Source organism: Macaca fascicularis, chromosome 1, assembly GCF_037993035.2.
Source record: "Macaca fascicularis isolate 582-1 chromosome 1, T2T-MFA8v1.1".
Taxonomy (NCBI): domain Eukaryota; kingdom Metazoa; phylum Chordata; class Mammalia; order Primates; family Cercopithecidae; genus Macaca; species Macaca fascicularis.
The window spans coordinates 233,287,072-233,303,854 of record NC_088375.1 but is presented as its reverse complement, the minus strand read 5'-3'; the positions used below and the strand labels follow the sequence as shown (position 1 = coordinate 233,303,854).

The following is a 16,783-nucleotide window of genomic DNA, read 5'->3' as shown; positions in this document are numbered from 1 at the left end:
TGGGGCAGACACAACCTCTGCACTGGTGCTGAGCATTTTTCTGGTTTTAAAGGCTTTTCTCTTTTTCTGTGACTTCTCAGCAACTTGTCAATGAGGAGAACTCACGGAAGCAGGAGGAGTCGGTGCAGAAACACCATCAGACCTTCTTGGCGTCCATCAGGTGAGCGCTGCCCAGGCCAGCCGCAGACGGGGCCCCGCAGGTGTGAGTCGCTGGTCCTAGGCGCTCTCCAGGTGTCCCAGGCCTGGCCGCTGTAGGCTGGCGCCTTGGTGGGGGCACTGCCCCTCTGTCCTGGCAGGACCGGGCCGCTGTGTCGGGGCCTCACCCTCAACCTGCTCTTGCTGTGTGGCTCGGATCTTCGTGTCCGTCGTGGTCACACCGCTGCTTTCCCCGCAGGACGTCTGTCACCATGTTTGGGGAAAGATTCCGTGCCTTTGTGACAGAGCGGGACACAGTGACAGCCACGGTAAACACGCGTGTCCCGGGCAGAGCTGGCAGGTGGCTGTGGGGCAGCTTGTGGGGGCCTCCTGGAACCCCGGGTCCTGTCCCCGGGTCATGTCCCTGCTTGCTCTGCACAGGCCCTGGAGCTCTCCCAGCACGGAACAAGACCAAATTGAACCTGCTGGTGGGGGCTGCTCCTCGAGCTGGGAGAAGAAAACACAGTCTCCAGCCTCGGCCACACAGTGAGACCCCATCTCTACACATGACACGTGCATGTCATCCCCGCTTCTCAGGAGGCAGAGGCAGGAGAATCACTTGAACGCAGGAGGCGGAGTTGTAGTGAGCCGAGATCCTGCCACTGCACTCCCACCTTGGGACAGAGCCAGGCTCCTTCTCAAAAAAAAAAAAGAAAACAGAAGGTGACCCTGACTCCATTTTGCAAAAACTTTATTCCTCAGAAAACCCTGAGAGTTTGAAGTTCACAGAAAGCTCTCTCGTTTACAGCTTCACTCTTTTGTGCGCAGGCGCCAGCCTAGTGTGGTGGCACACCACGTCGCACACGACTGCGTCCTCCTTCCCCCGCTGCCCAGCACACAGTAGGTGCCTGGCACGGAGTGGGCACTTGCTCCGCCGTGGTGCCGGCGCCCTGAGCTGTGACTGCAGCGCCTGCCTGTGGCGTCGCCAGTGTGACGGTGAATGTCGCAGGTGGTGTTGCCACCCGTGTTGGTGAGACGGTGTCACGTGAGGACACGAGGGAGCTACTTAATGCACCGTTGACTTCTGTTTGTATTTAGAGACAGTGTCTCACTGTGTCCCCAGGCTGGAGTGCAGTGGCACCATCTCGGCTCACTGCAAGCTCCGCCTCCCGGGTTCACGCCATCCTCCTGCCTCAGCCTCTCCTGTTGCCAGGATTAGGTGCAGGTCGCCGTGTCCGGGTAATTTTTCTGTTTTGGTGAAGATGGGTTTTCACCCTGTTGGCCAGGCTGGTCACGAACTCCTGACCTCAGGTGATCTGCCCATCTTGGTCTCCCAAAATGCTGGGATTACAGGAATGGGCCACCGGGTCTGGCATAAACGATTTTTCTTTCTTTTTTTTTTTTTTTTTATTTGGGATGGAGTTTGGCTCTTCTGGCGCAGGCTTGAGTGCGATGACGCGGTCTGAGCTCACTGCAACCTCTGCCTCTCGGGTTCAAGCAATTCTCCTGCCTCAGCCTCCCAAGTAGCTGAGATTACAGTCATGTGCCATCATGCCCAGCTAACTTTTTGTATTTTTAGTAGAAATGGGGTTTCTCCGTGTGGGTTAGGCTGGTCTCCAACTCCCAACCTCAGGTGATCCGGCTGCCTCGACCTCCCAAAGTGCTGGGATTGCAGGCCTGAGCTACCATGCCCAGCCGGCGTAACTGATTTTTAAAACAAGTTAGCGATTTCGGGTTAGCCTTGTTTTCCAGGAATAAAGTACCATTTTAGTGGCCAAGAAAGTAACAGAGGGTGTGGCCCTGTGACATAGCCAGCTGGGTCTGCCCAGGGCCCTGCTCAGCGACTGGGACTTTGCAGGATTTATGCTGCCAGTTGCAGAGAAAATGGCCCTGAGTGAGGGCTCTGTGACGGCCCCGCCTGCCTCCTGTAACCGCGGGGCTGTGGGATTCGGGGCCGGGAATTCGGGTTCCTGTGCTGCCAGCACACAGCCCTGTGCTGCTCCCTTGGGCGGAGAGAGGGTGGGGCAGCCCCGAGCATTTCCTGCTCTAGGAGGGAGGGAGGGTGGGGCAGGCACGCCAGTGCGGTGTCTCTGCTGCAGGTGGTTGGGCTGACGCTGCTGGCTGGCGGGGTCTACTCTGCCAAGAATGGGAGAGCCGCCGGGGCCCGCTTCATCGAGGCTGGGCTTTTCAAGCCATCCCTGGTGAGCGAGACGTCCCGCATCACGGTGCTGGAGGCGCTGCAGCACCGCTTCCAGGTAGCGGCGTGGGCCTGGCCCTCCCTGAGTGCGGTTCCTGGCTGAGTCCCCTCTGCTCCATGAGGAGAACCCGCCCGTGCACACCCTCCTGTCCCTTCCCCTTCCCCGCAGGAGGGGCACCGGGACGCGGCTTCATGCCTGGGTTTTCGCTGTAGCTTAGGGGTCTGCATCAGTGAGACCCTTCCCCCATCTGCCTCGGTCTCCCCTGCTCGGGGCTCTTGATGGGGCCTGGGAGCACATCGGGGTCCTTGCAAGTCCCGGGACTTGAGTGTGCTGGTGTGTGTCGGGGAAGCTGCTACGGGCCATGGAGTCTGGCGGCCTCCCTGGGGAACCGCGCCGCTGGCCAGCCCCCGAGGTGCCTGCTCTCCACACGGGGGTGGTGGGGTCTCCACAGGTCACTCGGTGGGTAATGATATAAAAGCCAATAAGGAACTGGAAAATGCCCCCAGTCCCTGCAACAGTCACCCACTCTCCCAGTGGGATGGGGTTCCAGCTCCTGGCCAGTCCTGGCTGTGCTTTGGGGCAGCTCCGTTTCGGTGTGTTACCGAGCGTGTCTGTGCGTTGGTGGCTGTGCCGTGGCTGTGGCAGGTGACCCAATGGCGCTTCCCCTTCCCCTCCGGCAGGTCAGCCGGCGGCTCCTCCGTCGGCCCCAGGACGTGCTGGAGGGTGTTGTGCTGCATGTAAGTCGGTGTGCCTGGGACCGGGGAGGTGCAGGGAGGGGTCCCGGGAGCTGGGCCGTGCTGTGGCCCTTGCTGGCACTCGAGGAGTCACCCAGGAGCTTTCGGCTTCTGAGATGCGACTGCTTTGCCCCTGTTGGGGATAGGCTGTCCGTGACCTGGGCGGCACCCCGAGGAGTGGAGTCCACAACAGGGCATTGCTGCAGCCCCTGCCCCTGAGACTTCCCTGGGCGCAGAGTGTGTCCCCCAAGCCCCCGTCTTCCCTGGCAGCCCAGTCTGGAAGCGCAGGTGCGCAACATGGCCATAGCAACAAGGAACACGCAGAAGAACCACGGCCTGTATAGGAACGTCCTGATGTACGGGCCGCCAGGCACCGGGAAGACGCTAGTTGCCAAGGTGAGAGCACCTGGCTGCGCAGGTGTTCCAGGGGCCGATGGGGTCTCACCCGCCTGCAGGTGTCTGGGGGGCTCAGTCACCTGGGGAATGGACTCCCCTTAGGCCTTTGCCCGCCCTCATGTAGGGTCAGCGTGCTGGTGTGGGTAAGAGCGCCTCCCATCTTCCAGGCAGGGGACGTCTCCTGTTTGGCAGGCTGTGGCTTCTAGGCTGTGGCTTCTAGGCTGTGGCTTCCAGGCTGTGGCTTCCAGGCAGGGAGGCCCGGCAGGGGCTCCACGCTCCAGGTGGAGTGTGCACACTTTGCCGAGGTGGAGGGAACATCTGTTCTGTCTCCCCTCACTCTTCCCGTCTAGAATCTCGCCCTAAACTTGGGCATGGACTACGCCATCATGACAGGCGAGGACCTGGCCCTCAGGGGGCGGGAAGGCGTGACCGCCATGCACGAGCTGTTTGACTGGGCCAATACCAGCCGGCGCGGGTGAGACGTCCCCACAGCATGCACACAGGCCCTTCACTGCAGCCCAGCAGGCTGCCTTCGGGGAAGGGGGTCCAGGTGGCTTTCCGGGACCTCGTGGTCTTTCTGCAGCTCTGTCCTTGTGGCCACGCAGGAGGCCCGGCGGAGGGTCCCTCGGAGGGAAGGTCCCCTGAGTGTGGACCCTGGTGGCCACGAGGCCCCCAGCGTGCGGAGGCTGCCAGTGGGATACTTGGCTCAGGACAGAAGGGAGGTGGGTGGGTGTAAGGGCAGAGGGGTCTTCACAGCTGCAGGGGCGCCACCTCCACGGCCGCCCTCCCTCTGACACGCGTGCAGGTGGGCGTGGACACCGGCTCCTTTTGGTAGAACCATTTGGAAGTTAGCTGAAGACAGCATGGCACACAATAGGGTGTGTGCCTATTAAAGTCACACACCGTTTAATAGATTAATAGCTGGGACACCCTTGCGACTTCAGCTCTCCCCATTGGCACCACATTCCTCATGGCTGGCACCCTCCCCTCTGGCCTTTGACCTTTCACTTTAGAAGATCCTGCCCCTGGTGTGGACACTGAGCGGCCGCCAGCACTGCACTGGGCCGGGTGGGGGTGAAGCCTACGGGGCAGAGTCTGGCGCCCCTCTGTGCCGTTGGCTTCCCGAGGCCTTGTGACACTGGGCCGTGGTCAGCTGCCCAGAGGCCAGGCTGATGGGCTTCTGTCAGACCCAGGACTTAGGGCTCTTGGTGGGGCAGAGGCTACACCCCTTGGGCATCTGCCCGCTCGGCCTGATCCCGCCACAGCCGGACGCTGCTGTGGGCCGCTCCGGGTGTCACTCTCGCTGTGCTTGGCCTCCCTCTCCTTCACAGCTTCCTGCTCTTCATGGACGACGCGGAGGCCTTCCTTCGGAAGCCAGCCACTGTGAGTGTCACTAAGCCTCTGTCTGACCCCGGGGGTGGGGGGGCGGGTGTGTCCGTCATCCTGGACCAGGCCACAGCCCACGGCTCAATTCCTTTTTCTCTAAGTTTTGAGTGAAAACCAGCATTTTTTTTTTTTTTTTTTTTGGTCAGCTTAAAGTTAAGGTTTGGCTTTTGAGGGTTGTTTTGTTTTGTTTCGAGATGTTGTCTCCAGTCTCTTGTCGGAGTGAAGTTCAGTGGCACGATCTCAGCTCACTGCAACCTCTAGTTGAAGCTATTCTCCTGCTTCATCCTCCCAAGTAGCTGGGATTATAGGCACCTGCCACCATACCCGGCTAATTTTTGTATTTTTACTAGAGATGGGGTTTCACCATGTTGGCCATGATGGTCTAGATCTCTTGACCTCGTGATGCACCTGCCTCAGCCTCCCAAAGTGCTGGTATTACTGCACCGGTCTATTTTTATTTTTATTTGTTTGAGATAAAGTCACACTCTATCCCTTTAGCTGGCCTGCAGTGGCGCGGTCTTGGCTCACTACAACCTCCACCTCCTGGGTTCAAGCTAGTCTCCTGCCTCAGCCCTCTGAGTAGCTGGGATTACAGGCATTTTTTGTATTTTTAGTACAGATGGGGTTTCACCATTTTGGTCAGGCTGGTGGAGGACTCCTGACCTCAAATGACCTCCCCGCCTGGCCTCCCGAAATGCTGGGATTACATGCGTGATCCACCACGCCCAGCCATACAGTTCCTATGTTAAGACAGGCTCTCTGTCGCCCAGGCTGGAGTGCAGTGGCGCGATCACAGCTCACTGTTTGCCTCGACCTTTCAAGCTCAAGCCGTCCTCCTGCCTCAGCCGCCCGCATAGCCAGGACTGCAGGGGCACAGTGCCATGCCCGGCTAATTTTTTTTTTTGTGATGGCGTTTTGCTCTTGTTGCCCAGGCTGGAGTGCGGTGGCGCAATCTTGGCTCACTGCAACCTCCTCCCCCTGGGTTCAAGCAATTCTCCTGCCTCAGCCTCCCAAGTAGCTGGGATTACAGTCATGTACCACCACGCCCGGTTCATTTTGTATTTTTTTTTAGTAGACAAGGGATTTCTCCATGTCAGTCAGGCTAGTCCTAAACTCCTGACCTCAGGTGACCCGCCCACCTCAGCCTCCCAAACTGCTGGGATTACAGTCGTGAGCCACTGTGCCTGGTCCTGGCTAATTTTTTTTTTTTTTTTTTTGAGACGGAGCCTCGCTCTGTCACCCAGACTAAAGTACAGCGGCGCAATCTCAGCTCACTGCAAGCTCCGCCTCCCGGGTTCATGGCATTCTCCTGCCTCAGCCTCCCAAGTAGCTGGGACTACAGGCTCCTGTCACCTCGCCCGGCTAATTTTTTGTATTTTTGTAGAGACGGGGTTTCACAGTGTTAGCCAGGATGGCCTCGATCTCCTGACCTCGTGATCCGCCCACCTCGGCCTCCCAAAGTGCTGGAATTATAGGCGTGAGCCATTGCGCCCAGCTGTTTTTTTGTAATGTTAGTAGACATGGACTTTCCCCTCGTTACCCAGGCTGGGCTCAAACTTCTGAGGTATAAGAGATGCTCCCGCCTTGACCTTGTGAAGTTCTGGGATTACAGACGTGAGCCCCCATGCCCAGTCAGGGGTTTGTTTGTTTTGGTTTTTGTTTTTGTTTTTGAGACAGAGTCTCACTCTGTCGCCCATGCTGGAGTGCAGCCGTGCAATTTTGGCTCGCTGCAACCTCTGCCTCCCGGGTTGAAGTGATTCTCCTGCTTCAGCCTCCCACGTAGCGGAGACCACAGGTGTGCCACCGCGCCTGGCTGATTTTTGTATTTTTAGTGGAGACGGGGTCTCACCATATTGGCCAGGATGGCCTCAAACTCCCTACCTCAGGTGATCTGCCCGCCTCGGCCTCCCAAAATACTACGTTACATGCATGAGCCACCGTCCCTGGCTGTGGTCAGGCTTTTGAGTTTAGATCCATGAAAGTGTGGCCGCGTCCCTGCTCCCTGCAGGAGGGAGGCCTGTGGGACCTTCTGCTGTGGCTGTTTACAAGGCTTTGCTCCTGGTGCCTAAGGCTGGAACCTTCTCTCTGCAGGAGGAGATGAGCAATTACTACCTCAGAGTCGCCCAGAACGCCTTCCTAAACCACACGAGGCAACGCAGCAACAAGTGAGGGGGCCCCTCGGGTCCTGGGCCCCCGGGTAGGGCTGTGCAGCCGTCGCCCTTGGTTCCCACAGAGGGACCTCAGAGGCCCTGGATCACAGTGCTGGGCAGCACCCGTGGCCTCAACGTGTCCACCTCGGATGTCCCCTAGGAACGTCCCAGCTCGGGACAGCATGGGGCGTCACTGAGGAACATGCGGGGGCCTCCTGGGCAGAGCCGGGGTCAGTCCCGTCCTCACGGCCCTGTGCGATGCCGCCCCAGCTTGCACGTCCCTCTGCCCCTGGGTTTCCGCGGTCCTGTGCCGGCAAGGGAGGCGGTCTGATTGTCTGAGGCTCTGCTGGGGCCTCCATTGGAGGCTGTGGGTGCCCTGGGGTGGGAGATGGAGACACGTTTGCTCCCACGGGAAGCTGGGCACGAGCAGGTCCTGTGTGTTTGGGCGGAGCCTGGGGCCTTGGCCCCCCCGCCCAGATGCTGGACAGGGTTGCTCCCTCCAGGCCTGGGGCCCTCCTCACATTGCGCGTCCTCCGTGAGCTGCTACCCAGAGGTCCCCAGTAGGTGGATAGCCCCATGGCCAGGCTCCCTAGCCCCTTTCAAATCCCCTTATTTTGAGTTTTCTTGGTCTCCTGGGCCCCTCCAGCCCCAGTCACGTGTCACACGGAGAATCAAGTCCTGCCGGTCGGCCGTGGCCGAGTCTTCAGGCGTGTTGGGCTCGCTGGCTCAGCTGCTGCCGGTAGACGCTCCCTGGAGCCCTGGCTCAGGTCCTTCCCAGAGAGGCAGGGCTGGGGCCCTGGTGAGCCTCCGCTGCACCCGGGCCCCCAAGGTCCTGCTCCTGGCTCGTGTGGCCACTCTTGACATGGACTCTGGGTCCCGCATCCCTGCTCCCAGCACGGCAGGGCTCAGGCAGCAGGAGGAGTGGTGGTCCCGACGCTGCCTATCACGCTGGGTGAGGGTCAGCGGGGAAGCGCCACACGGGATGAGAACAGAGGCCCAGGTAGCCGGGCGGGGGGACAGCTGGGCGTGGTGGGGCCGGCGGTGACCAGGGGGACAGCTGGGCGTGGTGGGGCCGGCGGTGACCAAGGCTGTGCCACGTCCTCCCGATGTTTCCTGTGCTCACAAGCTGCCGCTTTAGATTCTCCGGGAAAGTCCCCCTGAAGGGACTAAGGAGCCCGCGTTCCCCTCGGGACAGCTTGGCCGGCAGCCCCAGCATTTCCTTCCCCATCCCTGCTCCGCAGATTCATGCTGGTCCTGGCCAGCCGCGACCCCAAGCAGTTACACCGGGACATCCACGACCGCATCGACGTGATGTTTTACTTCGACCCGCCCGGGCCGGAGGAGCGGGAGCGCCTGCTGAGAATGTATCTTGACAAGTATGTTCTTATGCCGGCAACAGAAGGAAAGCAGTAAGTGTCTCCCCTCACCCACCCCTGTCCAGGGACCCTCGCTCTGGGCCCACCCCCGGCCCTGCTCTCAGGACGCACACAGCAGGCCCAGTCTCCGGGGTGGCACCGCCTCCCTGCTTTGCGGTTTCGCGCAGGAGCCCTGTGGGCCCCAAGGGTCCCAGAGGCTGCACCCAGGGATGTGCCACCACCCTTTCCTCATCCCCACCTGAGAACAGCCTGGTGGTGTCTCCTCGGGTTTGGGGGGCAGAGCCCACCATCACTTACAAACCTTCAACTTTTTGTTTTTGAGACAAAGTCTTGCTCTGTGCCCCAGGCTGGAGTGCAGTGGCACGATCTCAGCTGACTGCAACCTCCGCCTCCTGGGTTCACGCGATTCTCCTGCCTCAGCCTCCTGAGTAGCTGCGATTATAGGTGCCTGCCACCACGCCCCACTGCTTTTCGCCTTTTTGTAGAGATGCAGTTTCACCATGTTGGCCAGGGTGGTCTCGAAACCCTGACCTCGGGTGATCTGCCCGCCTTGGCCTCCTACAGTGCAGGGATTACAGATGCCAGCCACTGTGCCCGACCACCCTCAGGCCCTGGCAGTGCAGGGAGGTGACGTGGAGTGTTGCTCTGAGACCCCCATGTTGGGATTTGAGGGAGACGCTCCTCATGAGAGCCCCGTGTTGGGACTGGAGAGGATCCTCACGGTCCCCTGCTGGCTGCTGGCCTGGCCTTCCTCCAGCTGCCACGCCTGGCCCTGGAGCCTCATGGTGTGGGGCACGGCTCCGGCTGCACTTGTGCCCTGAGGCCTTCAGGCTCCCTGTCGCTGGCGGTGGGTGCAGCAGGCACGGCGGGCAGAGCCCTCCAGGTGATGACAGGCCCTGGGGCTGCACGCCGGCTGCCTCAGGAACACTCCAGATGAGCAGTGGCTGCTCCACCTCTTGGCGTCCCCAGGTCCCAGGTTTCTGAGTCCTTCTGTCCACCTGACCTAAATTCCTGCTCTCTCCAGTGACAGCAAAAGCCGCTCTGTTCCAGAGAGAGCCTGGTTCCCCCTGCCAACCGCTCCGTGGCTGCCTGCTTCATGCTAGCCCAGCTGTCCCGGCCTCAGTTTCCCTTTGGCCCTCCCCTGCCCTGGGCTCTCCCACTCCCACGGCTGCTCATAGACCTGGCACAGTGACTTGGCTTCTATGACCTCCAGGGAGATGCTTTTGCTGGAATTCAGGGGTCTGCCACTGCCACTGTAACGGCCATGAGCCCTGTGGGTGCTGAGTGGGCAGGTGAGGGCAGGGCTGGTGTGAAGAGGGGGTGCGGCCATCTCCAGGCCCCACAGCAGCCACCACCTCCCTGCTCAGCCCAGACCTGGTTTGCATCAGGGAGAGGGCGGAGTTTGGCTGTCACAGGAAGAGTCCCTCCCAAGGGGGCATCTGGCATGGGTGCCCGCCTGGCTGCCTGTCTTCCAGCCCCCACCTCGTGGTGTGGGAGCCGCTGCCTTGGCCGGCCCACTTGGGAACTCCTTCCCCAGGCGCCTGAAGCTGGCCCAGTTTGACTATGGGAGGAAGTGCGAGGAGATCGCTGAGCTGACGAACGGCATGTCGGCCCGGGAGATCGCACAGCTGGCTCAGTCCTGGCAGGTGAGTGGGGCTCGGGCGCACCCACCCAGACAGGAGCCCAACTCCTGTGGAGACGCCGGGTTGCGCCTGTCCCAGCACCAGTGTCACACAGCAGCTTCTGTTGAGGGGTTTTCAGTGCACAGACGTGACACGGGGCACTCGCCCCAGTCGGCCACTCCACACACTGGCGCGCCCCTGCTCCTGCCCTGGGAAGTGTGGGGCATGTCCGTGGCTGACGGTCATAGGTCAGGAAGCCCGTCCGGCATCCTAGTATCCGGGCTCTGCCAGGTGGGGCGGGAGGCTTTCGATGCTCACCTTGGCAGACGGGCACCCCCTGGTGTGAATGGTCATCGGGACAGGCCCCGCCTGAGTTTGGTGGTGGGGCTGGAGGGATGTTGTGTTTCCCGGACCACGTCCGTTGGCTTGATCCTGCTTGACGGGCTCAGACACAGGGGCAGGAGTGACCTCTGATTGTCCCACAGCCGGCTGCTCCTTGGAGGACCCCCTCCTGCAGCTCCGTGGCTGCTGCAGGGACGGGGAGCCGGGACTCAGAGCAGTGTGGGCGTGGCCATCCAGAAAGCTTTGGTCTTTGGGGGTTGCTGGAAAAGCATAACCAGGTCTGTAGAAGGCACCAAGGCCATGCACAGGCATTGCTGCCTCTGGGGTCTGCAGAGTCTGTGACAACCTGGTCACTCAACCTAGCAGCGCTTTCGCGTGTGACAGGTTCATGAAGTAGCCAGTTACCTTGATTTGAACGTTGGAGCTGGGGACTATATGGGCTGTATTAGTCAGTTATGCCGCTGTGACAAAGAGCCTCAGATCTCAAACCCCATCCTTGTGGGTCAGCTGAGGTCTGTGTTCCAGGCCGTCTCCACTTGAGACCAGGTCTGTTTCCACAACTAAGCAAACAGAGACCGGGCGTGGTGTTGGCTGACATTTGTGTTCCCAGCATTTGGGGAGGTCAAGTCAGCCAGATTATTTGAAGCCAGGAGTTCAGGACCAGCCTGGAAAGCAAGGGGAGACTCCATCTCTACAAAAAATAAAAAAATTAGCCGGACCTAATGGTGCACGCCTGTAATGCCAGCTGCTTTGGGAGGCTGAGGTGGGAGAATCACTTGAGTCCAGGAGGCAGAGAATACAGTGAGCTGTGATTGTGCCACTGCACTCCAGCCCGGGTAACAGAGCGAGACCCTGTCTTTAAAAATAAGAATAATTTGAGCCGGGCATGGTGGCTCACGCCTGTAATCCCAGCACGCTGGGAGGCCAAGGGGAGAGGATCACTTGAGGCCAGGAGTTCGAGACCAGCCTGGCCAACATGTCGAGCCCCACCTCTACTAAAAATACAAGAATTGGCCGGGCGCAGTGGTGGTGCATGCCTGTATTCTCAGCTACTCAGGAGGCTGAGGCAGGAGAATCGCTTGAACCCGGGAGGTGGAGGTTGCAGTGAGCTGAGATGGTGCCATTGAATTCCAGCGTGGACTATTCAGGATCCTTTGAGATTCCATAAGAATTTTAGGAGTGGTTTTCCTATTTTTGTAAAACATAATTTGGGTTTTCACAGGGACCGCGTTTAGTCTCTATGTCGCTTTGATGTCTCTCAGCAATATTCTGTGGTTTTCTCTTGTTTTCGAGACGGAGTCTCGCTCTGCTGCCCAGGCTGGAGTGCAGTGTTGTGATCTCAGCTCACTGCAACGTTCCCCTCCCGGGTTAAAGTGATTCTCCTGACTCAGCCTCCTGAGGAGCTGGAATTCCAGGCAGGCGCCACCATGCCCGGCTAATTTTTGTACTAAGAGACGGGGTTTCGCCATGTTGGCCAGGCTGGTCTCGAACCTCTGACCTCAGGCAATCCACCCACCTCAGCCTCCTAAAGTGCTGGGATTAAAGGCACGTGCCACCACGCCCGGCTAATTTTTGTATTTTTAGTAGAGACGATGATTCACCATGCCGGCGAGGTTGGTCTTGAACTCCTGACATGAGGTAATCCATCTGCCTCAGCCTCCCAAAGGGCTGGGATTCAGACATGGGCCACTGCGCCCAGCCAGTTTTCACTGTACAAGTCTTTCACCCTCTTGGTTAAGTGAATTTCCAAGCATTTTATTCTTGCCGCTGCTGTTGTAAATGGAAACGGTTTCATAATTCCCCATTCACAGTATTCACTGTTGGGATGGAGAACTGCAGCTTTCTTTGCTGTTGATTTTGTATCCTGTAAGTTTGCTGATGTCACGGCATTTTTTCTTCCAATATGGTTTCTAGGATTTTCTACGTATAAGATTATGTCATCTGAGAACAGGTGATTTTTACCTTTCCCTTTTCAGTTTGGATGACTTTTCTTTTTCTTGTCTAATTGCACTGTCCAGAGCTTCCAGTGGTGTGTGGAATAGAAGCGGTAAAGCATTCTTGCCTGGTTCCTTACCTCAGAGGAAAAGCTTTGTTTTTCACCACTGAGTATGTCACCTATGGGCTTGTGATGTGTGGCCTTCATTGTGTTTAGGGTGTATCCTTCAATTCTTGGTTTGGTGAGTGTTTTTATCATAAAAGTGTGAGGCGGGTGGATCACCTGAGGTCGGCAGTTCGAGGCCAGCCTGACCAACGTGAAGAAACCCCATCTCTCCTACAAATACAAACTTAGTTGGGCATGGTGGTGCATGCCCGTAATCCCAGCTACTCGGGAAGCTGAGACAGGAGAATCGCATGAAGGCGGCAGGCAGAGGTTCCAGTGAGCCGAGATCGCGCCATTTGCACTCCAGCCTGGGCAAGAAGAGCAAAATTGTCTCCAAAAAAAAAAAAGTGGCCAGGCACGGTGACTCACGCCTGTAATCCCAGCACTTTGGGAGGCCAAGGTGGGTGGATCACGAGGTCAGGAGATCGATACCATCCTGGCTAACACAGTGAAACCCTGTTTGTACTATAAATATAAAACATCAGCTGGGCATGGTGGCAGGTGCCTGTAGTCCCAGCTACCTGGGAGGCTGGGGCAAAAGAATGGCGTGAACCCAGGAAGCGGAGCATGCAGTGAGCTGAGATGCCTGGGCTACAGAGTGAGGCCCCAACTCAAAAAAAAAAAAAGGTGTTGTATTTGGTCGAATACTTTTTCTGCATCACTTGAGACAGTCGTGCGGTTTCCTTCCTCCACCCTGCTAATATCGATTGATTTTTGTATGTTGAACATTTCATATGCGGAACATTGATTTTCATATGTTGAACTATCGTTGCATTCCAGGAATAAATCCTGCTTGGTCGGCTGGGCGCGGTGGCTCAAGCCTGTAATCCCAGCACTTTGGGAGGCCGAGATGGGCGGATCACAAGGTCAGGAGATCGAGACCATCCTGTCTAACCTGGTGAAACCCCGTCTCTACTAAAAAATACAAAAAACTAGCCGGGCGAGGTGGCGGCGCCTGTAGTCCCAGCTACTCGGGAGGCTGAGGCAGGAGAATGGCGTGAACCCGAAAGGCGGAGCTTGCAGTGAGCTGAGATGCGGCCACTGCACTCCAGCCTGGGTGACAGAGCGAGACTCCGTCTCAAAAAAAAAAAAAAAAAAAAAAAAAAAAATCCTGCTTGGTCAGGGTATAGAGTCCTTTTAGTGTGCTGCTGAATTCACTCTGCTGGCATTTTGTTGAGGACTTTCCCAGTGATGCTCATCAGGGATATTGGCCTGTCATTTTTCTTGTGGTGTCTTTGTCTGGGTTTGATATCAGGGTGATGCTGGCCTCCTAGGATGAGTGAGAAATGTTCTTCAATTTGTCCAAGAGTTTGAGGTGTGCTGCTGATTCTTCTTAATGTTTTGTGAATTGACACGTGAAGACATCAGGTCCAGGTCTTGTGTTTCAACTTTTACAGCTTGAAGACTTTAGGTTCCCAGAAAAATTGCAAAGGTAGCACAGAGAGCTCCCGGGCCCGGGGCCTTGCCACGTAGTGAACGTCATGTGTCACTGTTGGCCCCACCTGGGACTGGGTCTTGCCCAGAATCCCACCCAGGAGGCCACGTGACATTTAGCTGTCACTTCTGGTGGGCTCTGCCAGGTCCCGTGCTTCCTGGCGGGGCGGCCCCGTTAGCATCTGCTCAGCCCCTTTCCTCGGCTGGGCCCTGGGTGAGGTGCAGCCACTCGGGTGCACCCTGAGGGTTCCTGCACCTGTTTGAACTCTCTTGGGTCGGCTCAAGACCAAAAATGATGCTGAGCAGTCCTGGGCCTCTGATGCACAGTGGTGGTCCGGTTCCGGTCAGCGTCTCCTGCACTCCTGGGCCCCTGAGCCACAGTGGCGGTCCAGCTCCAGTCAGTGTCTCCCCACACAGTGGCTCTTGGCGAGGGGTGGGCGCTGTCAGTGGGGACGGGCACCACGTGGTCATCCCCATGGCAGGTCCCATCGTGGCAGCCGTGTTGTGGGAGGATGGTGCGCTGCTGCCCCTTTACCCTGTGAGATGAATCCTGCCTCTGGGAGGCACAGCCGGGATGGGGTGAGGGACCCCCTCAGCTGTCCGGGAAGCATCCCCTGCCCTGTGCTTCCTCCAGGCGTCCTGGTGCACTCCCAAGCACGGTGCCCAGTGGGGGTGCCCAAACCTTCACCCTGACCCATGGGTGACTTCCCTTGGGGACTCCACGCCTTTCACTGGGACTGGGATGGAGAGCGACCTGTCCATGGCAGAAGGGCTGCACCTGAGGTGCTTGAAGCAACACCGAGGGCCACAGTCCCAGCAGCTCCAGCCTCCGCGTGCTGGATGCCAAGTCCTGTGCCCAGGACAGGGAGGTGGAGGCACGGGTGATCTTGATGCTAGCACCTATGTGCCCCGAGGTTGGGCAGTGGCTGCCTCTGCCCTGGAGGCCTATGAAGGTGAGGGTCTGAGGATCTGTGGTGCACTGTGACCCGGGGGCACTGCCTGGCCACGGCTGAGACACGCAGAGGGTCTGCAATTCCCTCCTGCCTCTTGGGAGCTGCCCTGGGTCTGCAGTCAGTGGGGCTCGTCCTCGGGCTTTCTGTTATTAGAAAGTCACTGAGAAACTGCAGTGCTGAGGACGCAGGCAGGGCTGTGGCACTGCAGGGGCCGCTCCCGGTATCCACATGCATGCTGGGCTCTGCCGAGGTGCCGGAAGCCTGTGTTTCACCCTGAGGCCGTCCTGGTGCCCCGGGTTTGGACCCTCCCCACCTCGGGGTCCTGGAGTGCGTTACGGGTGGGGGGTTCCCATGGTGGCCTCCCTCAGCTCCCTCTCTCCTCACTAGGACACGGCGTATGCCTCCGAGGATGGGGTCCTCACCGAGGCCATGTTGGATGCCCATGTTGAAGACTTTGTCGAGCAGCACCAGAAGAAAATGCGCTGGCTGAAGAGGGAGGACCTGTCCTCATGGACCAGCACCCCTTAACCTGAGTCCGCGGTGAGACCACACCTCACGGAGCCTGGCTGCGGACCCTCCCACCCCTGCTTTTCCGGTCCCTGCACGTTTAGGAAATGCTTCCCCTAATAAACTCCCACAGGTGCCACAGCGCTGTGTCTATTGGCTGATGTGGTGCGGGGTTTGGGGTCCCCTAGTGTCCTTCTGGGGTCAAAGGTGATAGAAAAGACAGGCTGGAGCTTTCTGGAGAATTTAGGCACAGAAGGGTGGGCTTCACATGAGGTGCCTGCCACAGCGGGGTTGGCTGCCTGAATGCCACCCGGGACCGGCTGCTCGCGCTCCATCCTGCAGCTGTGGAGACGGGGGTGCCCCTTTGCCTCTCTCCACGAAGTGCAGGGCAAACAAGACACAGCGGTTTCAAACAGGCGATGGCCCGGACTGCGTGCCTCGCCGCCCCTGCGCCTTCCCCTGCCCCTGCTTTCCAGCTAGTCCCTGAAAACCTTGATGGGGCCGGGCGCGGTGGCCCATGATGGATTCTCAGCACTTTGTGAGGCCAAGGCGGGTGGATCACCTGAGGTTAAGTGTTCCAGCCCAGCCTGGCCAACATGGTGAAACCCCATCTCTCCTAAAAAAAAAAAAAGAAAAGAAAAAGAAAAATTAGCCGAGCGTCGTGGCAGGTGTCTGAAATCCCAGGCACTCAGGAGGCTGAGGCAGGAGAATCACTTGACCCCGGGAAGTGGAGGTTGCAGTAAGCTGAGACCATGCCATTGCAGTGCAGCCTGGACAACAAGAGTCAAACTCTCTCAAAAAAAAAAAAAAAAAGCCAGGTCAGGTGGCACGTGCCTGTGGTCCCAGCTTGGTCCCAGATTCTTGGTTTGGAGGCTGAGGTAGGAGGATCACTTGAGCATGGGAGGATGAGGTTGCAGTGAGCCAAGATCGCGCCATTGCACTCCAGCCTGGGTGACAGAGTGAGACCCTGTCTCTAAATAATCAAAACCTTGATTACAGCCATGGGGTGGGGGTTGGGGGGCGTCTGGCTACGGCAGGGGAACTCATTGGGTTTTTCTCGTTCTCTCCTAATTTTTGGTAGAGACAGGGTTTCTCTTTGTTGCCCAGGCTGGTCTCCAACTCCTGGGCTCAAGCGATCGATCCTTCTGCCTCGGCCTCCCAAAGTGGTGGGGTTACAGGCGTGAGCCACCGCACCTGGCCTGTTTTCCTTTTTTTTTTTTTTTTTTTTTTTGAGACGGAGTCAAGCTCTGTCACCCAGGCTGGAGTGCAGTGGCCGGATCTCAGCTCACTGCAAGCTCCGCCTCCCGGGTTCACGCCATTCTCCTGCCTCAGCCTCCCGAGTAGCTGGGACTACAGGCGCCTGCCACCTCGCCCGGCTAAGTTTTTGTATTTTTAGTAGAGACGGGGTTTCACTGTGTTAGCCAGGGTGGTCTCAATCTCCTGACCTTG

General features: G+C 58.3%; 1 protein-coding gene across 1 annotated transcript in view; it reads left to right on the top strand.

Annotated features, from left to right (window-relative positions):
- The window catches only part of LOC102146239 (ATPase family AAA domain-containing protein 3C), a 29,217-nt gene extending 13,742 nt beyond the window's left edge, over positions 1–15,475 (top strand). Inside the window, exons 4-14 of the mRNA XM_065535238.2 lie at positions 81–160; positions 395–464; positions 2,235–2,390; positions 3,014–3,070; positions 3,338–3,463; positions 3,814–3,938; positions 4,795–4,846; positions 6,941–7,014; positions 8,241–8,408; positions 9,913–10,021; positions 15,215–15,475. Coding sequence (XP_065391310.1) covers positions 81–160; positions 395–464; positions 2,235–2,390; positions 3,014–3,070; positions 3,338–3,463; positions 3,814–3,938; positions 4,795–4,846; positions 6,941–7,014; positions 8,241–8,408; positions 9,913–10,021; positions 15,215–15,355 — 1,158 coding nt within the window. The 3' untranslated portion in view covers positions 15,356–15,475. The remainder of the gene's footprint in view (positions 1–80; positions 161–394; positions 465–2,234; positions 2,391–3,013; positions 3,071–3,337; positions 3,464–3,813; positions 3,939–4,794; positions 4,847–6,940; positions 7,015–8,240; positions 8,409–9,912; positions 10,022–15,214) is intronic.
- The last annotated feature ends 1,308 nt before the right edge of the window (positions 15,476–16,783 follow it).